The following is a 16,889-nucleotide window of genomic DNA, read 5'->3' on the forward strand; positions in this document are numbered from 1 at the left end:
CATCCCTCCCCGGTCCCTTCCCCAGAGCCACATGTTCCAGGCCCTCTCCAGCAAGAGGGGTTCATTCCCTCCGGTCCCGAGCCCCGTGGGCTTCCTAGGACCCCGTGGGCGTCTCCGGAGCCCAAGCTGCACCTGCCCCACTCCCGCTGCTGCAGGGACCTTCCGCACACACATCTGGGCAGAGTCATTGACGTCGGTCTTCTTTCATCATCCTCACCTAGAGAATTTTGTGCGTTTCAGTCCTGCCACCTCAAGAAAGATATACAGAGATGGAAAAGCTCCAGGGAAGGGCAGCTAAATCGATGAAGGGGAAGGCAAGGCAGCCTAGTGAGGACAGACAAGAGAGCTTATGGCTCTCCAGTCTGGAGAGACGAAGCTGAGCGGGGATGTGATTAAAGCTATGAAGTCACGCTGTAGGGTGGGGCAGGATGAGCATTGCCCCAGCGGGGGTGGGCGGGGGTGGGGAGACACACATCAGAAACTTTAGAAAGGTTCGTGAAGCATAGACAAGAAAGCACCATTTTCCATGCTGAGTTCCCTTCTCACCCAGCCTGTCACCCTAGGCCTGGATGTAGAGGTTGAAAACAGAAAAAAACTGCGAAAGAGGTTTACTTAAATACGACCTGGATCTTCTCTACATAATGGCTTTTTCAAGGGAGGCTCCAGCTCACCCTGAAATCCTTTGAGGTTGACTTCAAAGAGCACAGTCAGGCTCTCTTCCAGGTGGACAGGTGTCCCTGCTGGAAGCGGAACCCCGGATGGGCCGCCACTCACCAGGCATGCTAGTTCTTGCATCCATTTGTCACAGCTAGCAGGGGCCCCGACTGAGTGACCTCTAAGACTTCGCCACACCCTGAAGTTCTCTCCTTAGTCCTGAGTCCCTCTTCTCTCTCTCTCTCTCTCTCTCTCTCTCTCTCACTCACACACACACACACACACACACACACACACACACACACACACACACGCTGGAGAGATCTCTGGGGAGGAGGGTGGGAAAGAAGCTCCCAGCCTCAGTGGTGAGAGAAATGGTGGCACCTAGAAGTCATACCCAAGCTGGGGTCAGACTTGCCAGAGTTGGCCCTCTTTGGCCTCTGGTCCTTCTGTCCCTTGACCCCACTGGTGGCCCTTTTGGCCACTCCACTAGGGAAAAGGAAATTGGAAGGGTCAAGGTCCTGGTTCCAAAGTCTTGGGGTCCGACTCCATTCACCCCAGGAAGGCTGAGCAGGGAGGCATGTGGGCCTCTCTTGGGAGTGGGCGTGGGGGACCTCTCTGGCTCTCCCTGCCTCAAGGCCACTTCCGGCCGATCAGAGCAGTGGGCTGCCAGGGGAAGGGGCTGCAGGAAGGCCTGGGGCAGAGGAGACTGGGGAGCCTGGGCCCAATGCCAACGCTTAGGGGACAGGGCTGCCCCACTTATGTGGACGGTTTGGCTGTTTCCTGAAACGAGAGTCAACCTGGGAAAATCCAGGGCATTGGCGGCGAGCTGAAGGGTCTGCGAGGGACGGGAGTGAACGGAGGGTGCAGGTGGAGGGGGTTGTTTGCGTGTTTTTGTTGACATCATTCTGGGGCATCTGAGCACATCTCTGCGGCTGGTGAGCGGGTGTCTCTGGGCCATGGTGAACCCCTTGTGTGTCTGTGCATGTGATTGCGTCTCTGTGTGTCTTTAATCAAGAGGCCATAGCTGGCCAGACGCCAGGGTCCCCGGCTGGCATAGAGCTGAGCGTTCCAAGTGCCTTAAAGGCACAATGGCGATGAGGGGGGAGGAGGGAGGGCAGGAAGGCTGGGGAGGGCGAGGTGAGGCCATCCCACATCTGCCAGCCTCTGGGCCTCTCCCCGCCGGAGCTCCCCTGGGGTCTGGGGGCAAAGACCCCTTTCAGCGGCCGCTCCTGGCACAGGAGGAGAGGGTGAGTCAGGTGCCCAGAGCCAGGCCAGAACGTGGCTCCAACCTCCAGGGCCTTGCAGTGGTAGACACAGGGTCCCAGGTCGCCCCCCTCCACACCTGGGCCCAGGTAAGCCTGCGCCCGGGGCTGTGCTGGAGAGCTGACCCGGGGCCCTGTCTCCCTTGTATCATTTTCCTCGCCTCTTAGCTTTCGTGTGCAGGTATCATACCTGTCAAACAGGCCTCAAAATCCCTTTCCTATTTGGAGCCCCGGCACTCTGCCCCACCTTGGAAGACGAGGCCTCCCTTCCTGAGGGAGGGTTGGAGTTCTGGGGTCTGGTCCAGACTTCCAGAAAAGGGGGAGGGGAAGGGGGCAGGGTGGGGCAGCTGGGGGACTGGCTTTGGCCTGGACAGGTTCACTGCAGGAGGTTCCTTCTGGCTGTGCCTCTGGCCTTTCCCTGTGGTGGCTGCTGCCTGGGAAACAGCTGCAGCCTTTCCCTGGCCCTGCTCAGGCACATCAAAGCCTCCTTTTCCCTCCTTGGATCCCTTGGGATTTGAGGTTGGGCTTTTCCTGAGACTCAACCCAGAGCGGGTGGCTAGCTTTCAAATGCCTCTCCTGTACCTGGGTCATTTTGGAAGCTTTACCACTTAGAAGGTGTGTGACCTGAGGCAGACCTTGGAGACCTTTTCCTTGGAAAAGTGAGAGTAACACCAACCCATCAGGATAATTGGGATACTTAAGTCGATCAATTGTATAAGCGTAGCTATGCCGAGTCCTCTGCTTACATGGGGAGCTGGCAGTGGAGTGGTTGGAAGGAAGAGAGATAAAAAGTTAAATAAGGCAAAGCTCACAGTCTAGGAGGGAGACACGCAGTGAACAAATAATTAGGTAACATGTGAGGAGTGCTCTAATGAGATAGGGTGTGAAAGTGCTTTGTAAACAAATGTGGTATGCGGTGGGCTAGGGGATGTGAGTGAATGCTGGGGTGAACTTAAGGGCCAGGCTCCACAGGGGCTTTGGGGGTGTTGGGGGCAAGGCTGAGGGTTCCAAAGACCAGGGCCTGGCACAAATACCACCCGGGGTGGTGTGTGTGAGAGACAGACAGACGGACAGACAGATTTTAAAATGTTCCTTAGAAGACGGAAAGTAGAATAGTGGTTGCAGGGGCGTGGGGGTGGGGGTGGGGGTGGGGAATTTTGTTTAATGGGTACAAGAGTCTCAGTTTGGGATGATGAAGAGTTTTCAAGATGGACAGTGTTAATGGTTGTACAACAGTGTGAATGTACTTAATTTCATTGAATTGTACACTTGAAAATGGGTAAAATGGTGGGGTTGATGTTGCATATATTTTACCAAAACTTTTTTTTGTTTTAAAAAAATGGTCCCTGGAAAAAGTCCCCGGTCTGCACCTCCATCCTCAGCCCAGGGCTTTTCAACAACAGCACCATCCACGTTTGGGGCTGCGTAATTTTTGTGGTGAGGGCTGTCCCCTACCCACCAGAAGCCACTGTCTTTCCCCCCAGACCACAGTGCGGTGACCAAAAGCATCTCAGACACATTGCCAAATGTCCTCTGCGGGGCAAAATTGCCCCCAGCTGAGAACCACTGCCTTCACTGCTTGGAATGAGCTGCTCGCAGCAGGGGCCCGAGGAGCAGGTGGGCAACAGAGAAGCAGGAGGCATTTCCCCGGTGTGGAGGGGTCTTGCCTGGAAGGAAGGCAAGGATCGGCAAACTCTGAGGGGCCCCGGGAGGTGGGCCCGGGCGGGGTTAGGCGCACGGTGGGAACATACTCTGCGTGATCCGTTGTGTCCACCACCCCAGGGAGGAGAAGTGAGGGGGCCCGTGGCTGCCGTTCCCATTCTGCCTCCACTCCCGCCCTCTTCCCGTACCCCACAGGTGAGAAGAAGGGGAGTGCAAACTGTCACCTCTAGCTGCTGGCGGTGCCTTCTACAGGGACCAGGGGCTTCTGCTGCTACCCCTCCCCGCCACGGGAACAATGAGTGTCTCAGGGTGTGCCGTGTCTCCTTTCAAGGCAACTGTAAAGAATAAAAGCAAACAGAAACAGGATTTTTAACAGTTACACTTGACATGAACAAAGTTGAAACTCCCTCTAGACGTGTGAACTGGATGCTCTCACTCATAACCTGGTCTTTGGCATTAAGGGATCAATTATGACTACTGAACACCCGCCAGGTGCCCTACTCCGCACCCAGTCTAACGTAATAAAGCGAGTCCCTGCCTCTAGGAGGTGACAAGCTAATGGGGGGTGGGGGGAAAGGAGGGCACAGGCCTGGCTGGGGTGGCCACTCCTAGTGGCTTCCAGGTCTGCTCTTCTCACCTGAGATGCCCTTTTAGGGAGCACCCGGCTCCTCCCTAGAGGTTTAGAGTTGCGTCAGTCCATTTGCCTGTGGACCTCCTTCCTTCCTCTCAGTGGTTTCTTCTGGGTGGATCTGACCTGCCCAGTTACCCTGAACTCCAGAGAGGGCCAGTGAGGGGCCACTACTGGCCATGTGTGTGGGGGGTTCTTGATGGGTAAGATGGATCAAGGGTTGACCATGGCAAGAGTCAGCAGCTCCCTTAAGCCCAGAGCTTTGGTCAACTCAGGGTCATCCACAACCAGAGAGGGCGGGCAATGGGGGATGGGCTGGTCGGGAGGAAAGGAGGGAGAGGACTCGTGAGATTGGGGTAGATTTCGGCCTGCTGAGCTACCCCCGGGGCTGGAGCTGTGCAGGGTGCTCCCCTACCCCTCATCCGCCCACCTCGGGAAGGATGGCGTGTCTCATGCTGCAGACGGGTCCTCCAGGGCAGGCCTGGGAGGGGTGCCCGATCAGGGTGGGTTGGGACCCTGGGGCTGGGTTGAGTCTCGGAGCAGGTACTCCTGGGTCTCTATGCTATGGAGCTGGCAGTCAACAGGAAGTGAGTCCCAGGGTGAGAAGAGGCCGTGTGGTCCCCGGGCAGGAAGTGAGTGACAGCGGAGTTGTCTGAGCAGTTTGTGAGGCTGGGAGCCTGCCTCGACTTGAGGTGTCTGTGGGGAAGCAAGTGGCTAGAGGAAAGGAGGACCACGGCCATGGTAAGAGATTGGCACTGACCCAAACTTCTCAGCCTGCGTTGGCCAGCGGGATCCCCGACCCACCTCCCTGGGAGTGCCGCGTTTGGGGCTCTGTGGCGCTGGCACAGCCGGGCCTGAGGGTAGCAGTGGGGGCCCAGGCATGCCTGGCTCTCTGGGTTGCCTGGGCCACCTGACCCTCTCACACACTGGAGCCTCGAGGAATGAGAGGATTTATCCAGGGAGGGGAATTCTAGGGAGCCTGCTGGCTTGAGCGGGGAGGTGGGAAAGACCTTCTGAGTCCTGAACAGGGTGTGTGGGTCCTGACACCTGGGGATGGCAGCTGAAGAGAAAGACAGGGCCTGGCTGCTCCCCTGGCCGTCCTGCGTTTGGCCTCCTGGCTCTGCCGGCTTCGGCCCCAAGTGCCCAACCCTAGTGGAGGACTTCTCCCTTCCGCCAGAGGCCAGAGGCCTCGTCTTCCCCTTGCTGCAGCCCCCACCCCTGCTGCTGAGCCGCGCACACGTTTGTAGCTTTCTGTGGGAGGTTTTCTTCCTGGAAGCAGGCCTGCCCCCGGCCGTCCCACACAGCCCTCCACACGGCCAGGAGAGCAGGCTGGCAAGGCCGCGCGTTCCCTCTGCTCGCCCTCAGCTTCTCCGTGTAGGGACTCGTCCAGGGAGGACGCTGGCTTTTATTTTTGTTATTTTTTAACAAGGCCCACGTCCCTATTCGCCACCTCGGGGGTTTCCTCACCATACAGCAGTGGGCTCAGAGTTGAGATCATAGATCCTTGGAGCAGAAGCAGCCTTGAAGGCGGCCGGGCCTTGCAGGGAGGGTCTGGGGAAACCAGTGCTCTCTCAGGCTTTGGGGGGTGCTTCAGGGATACAACTCTCTGGAGGGAATTTGGCAGGATCTACTCACACGTGGATGGGCAGGCCCTCTCCCCCCGGCCAGTCCACTTCTGGGACTCTGGCCTACGGAAATCCACAGGTGCGCAGAGCTGTTAAGTGCAAGGGGTTCACTGCAGGAGAAAGCAAACCAGCCCAAAGGCCCACCATTAGGAGATGGTTGGAATAAATTAAGGAGCATCCATTCGATAGAACGCTTAGCAGCTGAGACAGAATGAGCCCGATCCATATGCACTGGTATGGAGAGATGCCCGCTGTGCTTGCTAAGTGAAAAAGCAAGTTGCAGAACAGGATAAGTCGTATGATCCCTTCTTAGGGGAAAAAAAAACCTGGATCTGGATGTGTGTATAAATACATGTGTATAAACATGTAACTTACACATGATTGTAGATGCATAGAAAAAAAGTCGAGAAAAGCTACTTGCCAGACTGTTAACAAGCAATTTAAAAAAATCTTTTCTTAAATTTATTTATTTAGTTTTTGGCTGCACTGGGTCTTCGTTGCTGCGTGCGGGCTTTCTCAAGTTGCGGCGAGCGGGGGCTACTCTTCGTTGCGGTGCGTGGGCTTCTCAGTGCAGTGGCTTCTCGTTGCCGAGCACAGGCTCTAGAGTGCGCGGGCTTCAGTAGTTGCGGCACGCAGGCTCAGTAGTTGTGGCACGCAGGCTCCAGAGCGCAGGCTCGGTAGTTGTGGCGCACGGGCTTAGTTGCTCCGCGGCATGTGGGATCCTCCCGGACCAGGGCTCGAACCCGTGTCCCCTGCATTGGCAGGCGGATTCTTAACCACTGCGCCACCAGGGAAGCCCCAAACTGTTAATAACGGCTCACCTGTGGGGAGTGATTTTGGAGGCACAGAAGTGAAATAGGAGCTTTAACCTTTTAATACTACTCACTTTTGTGTGGTTTGAGTTTTTATAATATGTGTGTCTGACTTTTATAAACAGAAAAAAAACTTGAAAAGAAGGAAACCCTCCATTGGTCTAGCCTAGTCATCTCACCTTACAGGTGGGGAAACTGAGGCGCCCTCTTGAGCGGCACCTTCCTGAGGTGTTTGCTGAGCTGGTGCCGCTCCCGCCCTTCTCCAGGCGGCTGATCTGCAGGGGAGCCGATGGGTAGGGCTGCTGGGGGCGGCCTGGTGCCCGCGGATGTGGCAGAGCGCCAAGTATAGGGGACTCTTGTCTCTCCTGCCCCAAGAGGACACCTTCGTTCCTTCTGCTGTGTCCTGGCCTACCTGCCCCCAGATGACCAAGGACCAAGTGCTGGCCACGCTCTGTCCTCACAAAGTGTGTGGCCTCAAGCTAATCACAAAATTCTCTGAGAGCCTCCCCAGGGAGGTCGAGTGGCTCTGAGGGGTAACGGGTGAGGAGCTTTTGCCCACCATGCAGTGACACTTATGAAGGACGGTTATGACAACTCTCAGTGTGATTCTTGTAGCAAGCTCAGTCCTGAGACTCTTGGGAACAAAGCAAGACACTTCTTCTTGGAGGGGAGCATGGCGCCGCGTGCTAGGGAGGGTTCCTGCAGAGACTGCGGTTGCTGGCTGGGGCCTTGGCTCTCCTGGGGTCTGAGCGCCCAGGAAAGGCTGTGGGCCAAAGCCGAGGGAGGGACCTGTGCTAGGCTTTGGGGCCCAGAGGAGGCCCTCCTTCACCCTCACACTCCACCTGGCCAGGCAGCAGCTCGAGAGACCAAGAGGAGGGGTCCTGGTTTGAAGTAGGGATAGTGTGAGGAGATCTGTTTTCAGTAGAGGCCACAGAGAAGACTTGGGCACCCTCTGTCACCTCAGTGAGTGGGGATGGCCTGGCTGGGGCGCAGCTGGCAGTGGGACCAGGCTGTTAAACCTGCTCGGTTTCTCCTCCTGTTTTCTTAACTGGAGTCCACAGACCTCTTGACTTCAGGGGGTCAGGCCTGTGAACCCCTTGAATCTGAGAGGACAACTGTGAGTGTATTTGACTCCATAAACATTTATGTGAACACAGTTTTCTGGACAGCGGTTGTATAATTTTCACCAGAATCTCAGATGGGTCAGTGATGCAAAAGGGGCTAAAACCACTGGTCTTAATTCTCCCCTCACGTTTATCTTTCCAGGTGGAAAGCAGTGACACGCCGAAGGACCCCGCCGTGACCTCCAAGTCCCCGTCCATGGCCCAAGACTCAGGCCCCTCAGAGCTGTTACCCAACGGGGACTTGGAGAAGCGGAGTGAGCCCCAGCCAGAGGAGGGGAGCCCCGCTGGGGGGCAGAAGGGCGGGGCCCCAGCAGAGGGAGAGGGTGCAGCTGGGACCCCGCCCGAAGCCTCCAGAGCCGTGGAGAATGGCTGCTGCACCCCCAAGGATGGCCGGGGAGCCCCTGCAGAAGAGGGTAAGTCCTGGGCAAAAGCAGGGCAGCCTCTGCTGGGCTGGCTGGGATCCCCCTGAGGGTTAGAACCTCGGGGCTTAGTGGGTCCCAGGAGGCCTGGGCTGGGCACGGTAGCGGAAGGTCTGCTTGCCAAAGCTGTGCCCTGCAGGCTGGATACAGCCTGCACACATTTTTGATTTGGCCCATGTAGTATTTTAAACATTAAAAAAAATGAGTTGCCAGTATTTAAGAATCAAGAAATTTCACATGAAAATCTGGAGTTTTGGCTTCTCATGGAAAAAAACAGCTAGATCTGGCAAGAGTGAGTTTACAGAATGCCATTGGTTGCCGGACTGCGGTAATGGCTGTCTCCCCATAGCCTGGTCGTGTGCCTCGCTTTCCCTCAGCCTTTGCCTGGCCTGCTTACTCTTCCGCAAGACCTGCGGCTCTTCGGGATCCACACGTTGGTAGCCCCTGGCCTGGGCGCTCGAGGGAGCAGATGTCCTTGTGGATATTAAAAGCCCAGCTAGCTTTTCCCGGTGCAGATGTCCTGAGCCCACCATAGTTGAGTGGACTGGACTGAAGTTTGGTGGTGACAGATTGGGGGAGGGGAAGAGCAGGGGGGGAGTTGGGTGTGCGCTGCCCAGCCCAGGCCTCTTCCTCTGAGGACTTTGTGGCCTGGCCCTGGAGTCCTGGAAAGTTGCCCACTTTTCTCTTTAAGGTTAAGCCAGGGATTTCGGGGCCAACAGAGCTGTAAACATGTTAGTAATGAGGACAACTAGCATTTGTACAGGGCTTCACAGTTTACGAAGCACTTTCTCATACATTATCACGTTTGATCCTCCCAGGGCCCTGCCAGGTTGTTTTGCATATGTGCATTTTGATTTCAAAAAGCCTTCCTTCCTAAGTGTACGTGAGGGAGTGAATCAGTCGATTAATTGGCATAACTTAATTTCGCATGCATTCAAACCTAATATTCGTGCAAGGTAGAGAGCATCTCCGGAAAAGAGATTCCCAAATTTATTTTAAAATATCTTTCATTCGTCTATTATTCAACTATTTATGACGTTCCCACCATGTGCAAAGCGCTTTCTGAGGTACTCACTCTGCATTTGTTGTTTTATTTACTCTTCCAAACAATCTTCTTCAAGAGGGATTACTATCCTCATCTTAAGGTGGAAAAAAACTGAGCCTTAACGAGATGAAGTGACTTGGTCAGGGACCCCAAGCCTGTCAGTGGCAGATGCAGAATTCATTCCATCTTGGTCTCTAGCTTCCGAGTCAGTCGGTGTGCCCTTCCCAGATCCCCCGCTGTTCTGGAGTGGGGCTTGGAGTGGGGGATGGTCCTGAACTCTGCACCTCCGGGGGTGTGTCCTGACTCGTGGTGGGAGTGGCCAAGGGGCCAGAGTGGAGTGAAACTGGAGGAGAGGGAGAAAACGCCATCCTCCCCTTACAACGGCCAGAGCAGAACCGGGGAACCCATCGGCCCTTCCCACCAAGTAGGCAGCTCCTGGGGCCCCACCATGGCTTGCCCCCAGCCGCCACCCAGGGCCAGGGCAGCCCTTGCTGCCTGGTGGGATGGAACCAGCACTCCAAGGCTGCTCTTAACCCGTGAGAGTTTGCTTTCGGTTTGGGATCTCCCCGGCTCTGTTCGTTCTCAGGAGGAGCTCCTTCGGTCAGTGAACAGGGGTTTATTAAACACCCATTTGGTGTGTGCCGGGATCTGGGGAAACCATCACGAGCAAAAACCTGGTTCTTGTCCTGGAGGACCTCCCAGTCCACTGGAGAGATAGGTGTTAATGAGAAATGCACACTTACAAGTGTGTGATTATACACGGAGATAAGTTCTCTAAGGGAAAATAAACATGGTTTTCTGAGGAGCTGTAACAGAGGAACGCCAGCCAGCCTGGGCTGTTACACCTAAGCTGAAGGATGAGCTGGGGATCACCAGGGAAGGCGAAGGGCCGGGAGGAGGTGAGAACAAGTGGGAGGGAGCATGGTATCCAGGGACCTGACAGAAACCTACAAGTCTGGAATGGGGGGAGGAAGGGAGAAAGGTGTGCGACAGCAGACAGGACCAGCGCAGCTTCAAGGCTGCCCTCTCAGGGGTTGACGTGATCCGCTTTGCATTTTGAAAAGATCCCTTTGCCATCTGGATCCTGGAATGGAACAGAGGGGCTGGGAAGCAGGACGAGCGATTAGGAGGCTGCTGCAGGCGCCCAGGGGAGGAGGGTGGATCTGGGGAGCTGTGGATGCTTGCCAGGGACACAAGGGGGAAGGGGAGAGATGGTTCAAGGGTTACTCCTGGGTTTGGGACTTTCACATATTGAGCGGATCCTTCTCAGAATCTTAGTGCAAAGTGTACTGGGCAAAAACATCCCACGTGTCCTTGATCTTCAAAATTTGGCCCTGGAGCAGTCCTGTGTGGCCCCAGCTATTCAGGTAGTGGGGATGCTGGCAGGGATCAGAGCTGGGATCCCTAAAGGTCACTGTGAATTGCCTGGTTGCTGAGACTGGTGAGCTGTTACCTAGAGGGGTGGGCAGTGGCCTACTGGAGGCTCGGCCACCGGTCCAGCAGTCAGCCACATAGAACACATATGCAGCTGCTTGGTTCCAATGAGGAAGGAGACTGAGGCCCCAGGGTGGAAGTGAATTGGCCATGGTCTCCTTTCGGTTCCCCTCATTCCAGGTCTCTTTTCAGGGGCCCCATCCGTCTGTCCCGGAGCCACTCTCATTAGTTCCTACACAGGAGAAATGGAGGGCTTTAAGGCAGTCTTGGCCTGGGCACCCTCCCAGGAGCCCCAGATCTTGATAGTACAACCAGGAGAAAGGAAGAGCAGAGGAGATGATGAGTAATAAAGGACAAGAGCCACCTGGACAGGCAGGTGGTGGCCCTGGAACTGCTCCTGCACTCTTAGCCCTGAGGCCGTCATGATGATAGTAGTAACGATGGTAATGTGGCTTTCTTTTTTATTTTATTTTATCTTATTTATTTTATTTTTTCTGAATATTAACTCTGTGTTGAGTGTTCTATGTCCTTACTACTCAAAGTGGTCCATGGACAGCAGCGTCTCCTGGCATGACCTGGGATGTTAGAAATGTAGAATCTCAGGCCCCACCCTAGACCTCCTGAATCAGAATCTACATTTGAAAGAGATCCTCACGATTTCAATGCATATTAAACTTTGCTGTTTATGTAATTCTCTTATTTAATCCTTGCTAGCATCTGAGGAAGACTTTTTTACCCCCCCCCCATTTTTCAGGTGGGGAGACTGAGGGTTCGGACAGGTTAAGTAACTTACCGAGATTATACAACCAGTAAAGGACCAGCACCCGAGTAGGGTCAGTACAAAGCTCCTCTCTGCTTAGACAGAACACGCAGCATTGGGCTAGTGGCTGCCCTCTGAGGCCAGCCTGGCCTCAGCCCTGTCATTGAGATTTGGGTTCACTTTAAAGGGAATTTGGGGGTGGCCCCTGGCAGAGTGTAGCCTCAGACCAACAGGTAAGTGTTAGAAGCACCCTGGCCTCTCCTGCCCCCAGGACATGAGATGCCCCAGGGTCATGTCCAAGCCTGCCAGGGCCACCCTGGAAGGCACACAGCCACCTGGCCCAGCCTGTGACCCTGGATCTGGGCCAGGAGCAGATGGACTGCAGAGGGAGTGTCGAGAGAGAGCCGCTGACCCCCCTTGACTCAGGACAAGTGCTGCATTCTAAGGCCGCCCAGTTGGTTGTTTTGCTGGGACGGGCTGGAAAGTGTGTGTGTGTGTGTGTGTGTGTGTGTGTGTGTGTGTGTGTGAGTGAGAGAGAGAGAGAGAGAGAGAGAGAGAGAGGGAGATCACTCAAGTGGGCATGCGCAGAGTATGTCAGGGAGAAAATTCCAGAAAGAAGCCAGTTGGAAACCGCATGAGGAAAAATTCTGTTTCGGGGAGCATGGGGGCTGGGGAATGAGGAAGGGGGGGAGCATCAAGGTGGTGCCGTGTAAAATAAGCTAGCCGGCTTGGGAGTCAGGAGCTCTGAAATCTGATCTCAGCTCTGGCAGTACGTCTCTCTGCTCCTGGGGCCTCAGTTTCCCCTTCGAAGGGCTAGACAGGTACCCCATCATCTCTACAATTCCTTCAGCCCCGACTTTCTTTCATTCTAATGAATAGATGATTCCCCGTAAACCACATGCCACGGAGGGTCCCGGAAGGAAGGTCCCAGGGGGCACCAGGCTGCCTCCTGATTCAAGGGTGGGCGCCCCCTCCTGGCAGCCCAAAGCCTCACTAGGGCAGAACGCGGAGGATCTGAGAGGAGGGGCGACCCCCGGGAAGGAGGGAGGCCCGGAGCGGGCAAGAGGGGAAGCCTGGCTCCAGGATGCCCGAGAAAAAGTTGGGGAGCTGGCTGTGGTGAGACAAGAGAGCCTAAAGGAAGCTCGAGGAGGAGACAGAGAAAGTCCGGTGAGACGTAAAGGCCTGCTGTGTACACAGCCTTGGCGAGTACACGTGACCCCCACTTCCTCCCGCCCCTGGGGGCAGCTGGCACCGCGGGGCCCACACCTCCCACTAGTCTGCAGGTGCTGGCCCTGCCCTCCCCGTCCCCAGATTCCAGGTCGCCAAAGCCCAGAGCAGAGCCCCGGGTCTTCCCCAGTGAGAGAGGGGGAAAGAAACATCCTCTTCGGGGACCGAGGATTCAGAGACCTTCAGTGCTGTAGCTGGTTTCCGCCTCAGAGCCAGGAGATGCAGGAGGGGCTGTTTTTTCCGTTTTGGGCTCTTTGTCTCCCCTTCACACCCCCCTCCCCGCCCCCCCAAGCGACCATGAGCCAGCCTTAGTGACCTTCCTGCTTTGGGCCCAAGCTCAGTACTCTTGGCTTCAGACAAAGGAGTTCTGGGGCCCAGGTGAGAGGAGGCTCACCTCCCACTCTCCTCACCCCCCAGCCCAGTCCCGTCCTCCAGCAGGAAGCTCAGAGGCATAATTAACCCAGCCTACAGCCAGGCCAGGACTGCAGACTCCGGGATGTGATGGCCCGGGAAGGGCGTTTGAGAGGTGACGACCCTGAGCTGGGTGGGGTAGGAGAGTGGGTAGGTACCAGGGTAGGAGCGCAGGGACATTCTGTGCTCCCCGCCCCGGACCCTTAAAGACGGTACTGCTGGGGCTTCAGCCTCCAGGGGAGCCTTCCCTTCCAGGAACTGGAATCAGGGCCCATTGAGGAACTGCAGGGAAGAGGAGCAGGGAAACGCTGCCTTCCGGAAGCATTAGAAGGGTTATGTACCTTGATTCAGTGAAGAAAAGGCCTGGAAAGCTTACAGAGGTCACGTGGAGACAGTTGGAATCCAAGGCTTCTAGAATAAAGGCCGAACTCAGGGACCTAAGAATGGGCGGAGAATGGGGTACCGAAGCAGATATTCATGACAGAAACGCATTATTGAGAACTTCAGGAGCACCTTAGAAACCATTTCCAGCATCTTTATTTTCCAGATGAGGAAACTGAGTCTCAAAGAGACGAAGTTGTTTCAGCAGAGTCTTGCTGCTGTCTCCCTGTGCCCTCCCCCTCCCCCTAGAGCATCTTTATTGCACCCCACACATACAAGCCAATGCTCCCTTCCAGGGCCAGGGAGGGCTGTGCAGTCTGGCCCCTCCTCTGGGAAGGGAGCTGTGTCGCAACTGGGAGCAGCCAAGGGGGCTATTTCCGGATCCCTTCTGTGTGCCTGAGGCACTCGATGGGCCAGAAGCCACAGTGCTGGCTTTTCTGTTGTTCCTTCGGATTTGGGCCTCCAGCCCTGCCCCAGTCCTTTTTCTGCCCTGGCTGTGCTCTGAGTCCTGGGGCCAGCATGACGCCTGGCACACAGTAGGCCATCAGGTTTGACACAGGAATGACTAAACGGTTGGAGAAGCCCTATCCCCGTGGCAGGGACCCCAGGCACAAGGTGAGGCCTCCGAGCCACTCCTGTAACTCTGCCGACAGTCCCTTTGTTCTTCCCTCTCCACAGGCAAAGAACAGAAGGAGACCAACATCGAATCCATGAAAATGGAGGCAAGTGTTTTCCTCAACCCCCAGGGGCTCTGTGGATCCTGATTCTAGGAGAAGAAAGCCACCGCTCTGACCGACTGTGGCGAGTGTGTGTGAGGGGGCCCAAGGTGGCCCCTGGCCCCTTCTTTACATGTCCCTCTGTGAGGAGCGGAGGAAGTGGGTGTGGAGGTTGGAAGGCCCCCAGCAAGGCAGCCAGCTGGTCCCCCTTCAAGACCAAGCACCTCCCCTCCCAGTTTATGTCCTGCCCCACATCCCTCACTTCTCCAGCCCAGACAGGGGCTTGGCCCGCACTCGCAGGGCTGGCATCTCTGGCCAGGAGTCAGAGCTCTGTGTTCTGCTCGAGGTGAGTGCCTCCTTGGTTTCCCCTCCAGGAGGAAAAAACCCTGCAGCGGGGCTGTCCGTGCTCACCTTAATGCCGGTCTGTCTCTGTCGTCTCTGTCCTAGGGCTCCCGGGGCCGGCTGCGGGGTGGCCTGGGCTGGGAGTCCAGCCTCCGCCAGCGGCCCATGCCGCGGCTCACCTTCCAGGCGGGGGACCCCTACTACATCAGCAAGCGCAAGCGGGACGAGTGGCTGGCACGCTGGAAAAGGGAGGTGAGGTGCCTTCTGGCCTGGGCCCCAGCCTGTCCCACGGAACTGGGAAACCGGAAGTTAGCTTCAGCCACTGTCTGCAGCTGTTGTCAGGCCCTGGCTGAGCCTCAGTTTCCCCTTCAGGTTAACCTCTCGCACTTACAGGGCACTGCTGGATCCCTAGGCAGTGGCTGGGTCCTTTGTTCTTTCAACAAATGTTATTGGACGTTTACCGTGTAACCAGGCAGTGTCCTGGGCTTTGCGCGTATAGAATTCCTGCCCTCATGGAGCTGACATTCTGATGGGGAAGATGGACAGGAAACAAGTAAACAAGGGGTTGAAATAGAGGTTAACAGAGGCCTGCTTTAGGTGGGGTGGTCAGGAGAGGCTTCTTGGAGGAGGTGGCATTTAAGTTCAGGCCTAAAGGAACAGAAGAGCTGGCTCTGTGAGTTGTGGGGTGGGGGAGAACATTCTAGGCAGAGGAAGTAGCACAAGCGAGGCCCTGACTTGTTCGGCTACGTGAAAGACCGATACTCCCAGAGTGAACCGAGCAGGGGAGAAAGTGGGGTCAGATGAAGCTGGGCGGTAAGCAGGGTCCAGTCATACAGGGCCTTGAGGTCCCGGCCGAAAGCTGTTTTTTTGTTTGTTTGTTTGTTTTATAAATTTATTTATTTTTGGCTGCGTTGCTGCACGGGCTTTCTCTAGTTGCGGCGAGTGGGGGCTGCTCTTTGCTGTGGTGCCCGGGCTCCTTCTCATTGTGGTGACTTCTCTTGTTGCGGAGCACGCAGGCTCAGTAGTTGTGGCGCATGGGCTTAGTTGCTCCGCGGCATGTGGGATCTTCCCGGACCAGGACTTGAACCCGTGTCCCCTGCATCGACAGGTGGATTCTTAACCACTGCGCCGCCACCGGGGAAGCTGCCCCGAAAGCTGGTTTAACGCTGTGTACTGGGAAGCCATTGAAGGTTTCTGTGCAGGGGAGTGATTTGATGTGGATTAAAGGAGCAGCAATGGAGACAGATAGGGACAGAGCCGGAGATTTAGAGATAGAAACAGCAGGGCTTGCTGATGGATGGCCGGGGTGGGGGAGGGGAGGGAATGGAAGCACGACTCCCAGGGGTTTGGCCTGAACACCTGGGTGATGGGTGTGCTACTTCCTTAGGTGGGGAAGACTAGGGGAGGAACGAGTTTGGGATGGGAAGGAATCAAGGTTTAGCCTGAGATGCTGAGGTGCCTGGAGCCTGGAGCATAGGGAGGTCCAGGCTGCAAATCAAAGATGAGAAGGCGTCAGGAGCAGAACCTGGCGTTTAAGTCCACGAACACTGATGAGCTCATGTAGGAAACAGGAGGAGAAAGCAGAGACAGTGTCTCTGGATTCTGTCCACAAAAACCCGACACTTACAGCCACGTGGAGAGGGGGAATGGCAGCAGCAGGACTGAGAAGGGGCCTGGGAGGAAGAAGAGGGAGGAAGAGCCGTGTCTCAGAAAGGAGAAGGTTTTCCAGAGGCAGTGGCCGCCCAGCCCTGCGGAGGCTGAGTTGAGACAGGCTGTTTGCACCTGCCGATCTGGAGGTAGCTGGTGACTTTTAGAGAGGCTTCTGTGCGGGTTGGGAGGGAGAAAGCCAGCCCAGGGAGGGCTTCAGTAGCGAGGGGAGGTGATGCCGTGGAGACCAAGGGGCGAAACCAGTTTACGAAGCACCATTGTGGGGCTGCTCTCCTGTATGTCTGGTTAGTAGAGAGAAGCCCGTTGACCTACCGGCACCAGGAAGGGAAGGGAAACGCGAACTGCCACCACGTGGGGCCTTTCACCTTCACTCTCACTTGTCTTTACCCCAGGCCTGCAAAGGATGGTGTTATCCCGTTTGCATTGTGAGAGAACTTGCTCTAGAGAAAGTTCAGTACAGGGTGGGGTGGCTACTTGATTGTTTCCAGTTCCTTTGGGATCCAGGAAGGCAGAAATTTCTCTCATGGAGGAGCCTGGAAAAGGGACAGCCTTTCCAAGGTCTGGGAGAAGAGAGGCTTGACTCTGAGCATTAAACTGGTCTTTGGGATGGAAATTCATTCAGGACCTGGGGCTATTCCCCTGTGGCCTGTGGGAGGGGCTTTGCCTTTTAACCCCTTGTTATGAGTGGCCTGTATTTCTGCTCTCCCTTAGCCCTA

The 16,889-nt window shown here is 55.9% G+C and overlaps 1 protein-coding gene across 2 annotated transcripts in view; it reads left to right on the top strand.

Moving 5' to 3' along the window:
• DNMT3A (DNA methyltransferase 3 alpha) overlaps window positions 1-16,889 on the top strand; it is a 71,364-nt gene that overhangs the window by 19,130 nt on the left and 35,345 nt on the right. The window contains exons 3-5 of one of the 2 annotated variants that reach the window (XM_065890939.1): window positions 7,913-8,183; window positions 14,126-14,169; window positions 14,611-14,757. In XM_065890939.1, the coding sequence (XP_065747011.1) occupies window positions 7,913-8,183; window positions 14,126-14,169; window positions 14,611-14,757 (462 nt within the window). The remainder of the gene's footprint in view (window positions 1-7,912; window positions 8,184-14,125; window positions 14,170-14,610; window positions 14,758-16,889) is intronic. The other variant, XM_065890942.1, reaches the window with a different exon arrangement.

This window comes from Phocoena phocoena, chromosome 14 (assembly GCF_963924675.1).
Source record: "Phocoena phocoena chromosome 14, mPhoPho1.1, whole genome shotgun sequence".
NCBI lineage: Eukaryota > Metazoa > Chordata > Mammalia > Artiodactyla > Phocoenidae > Phocoena > Phocoena phocoena.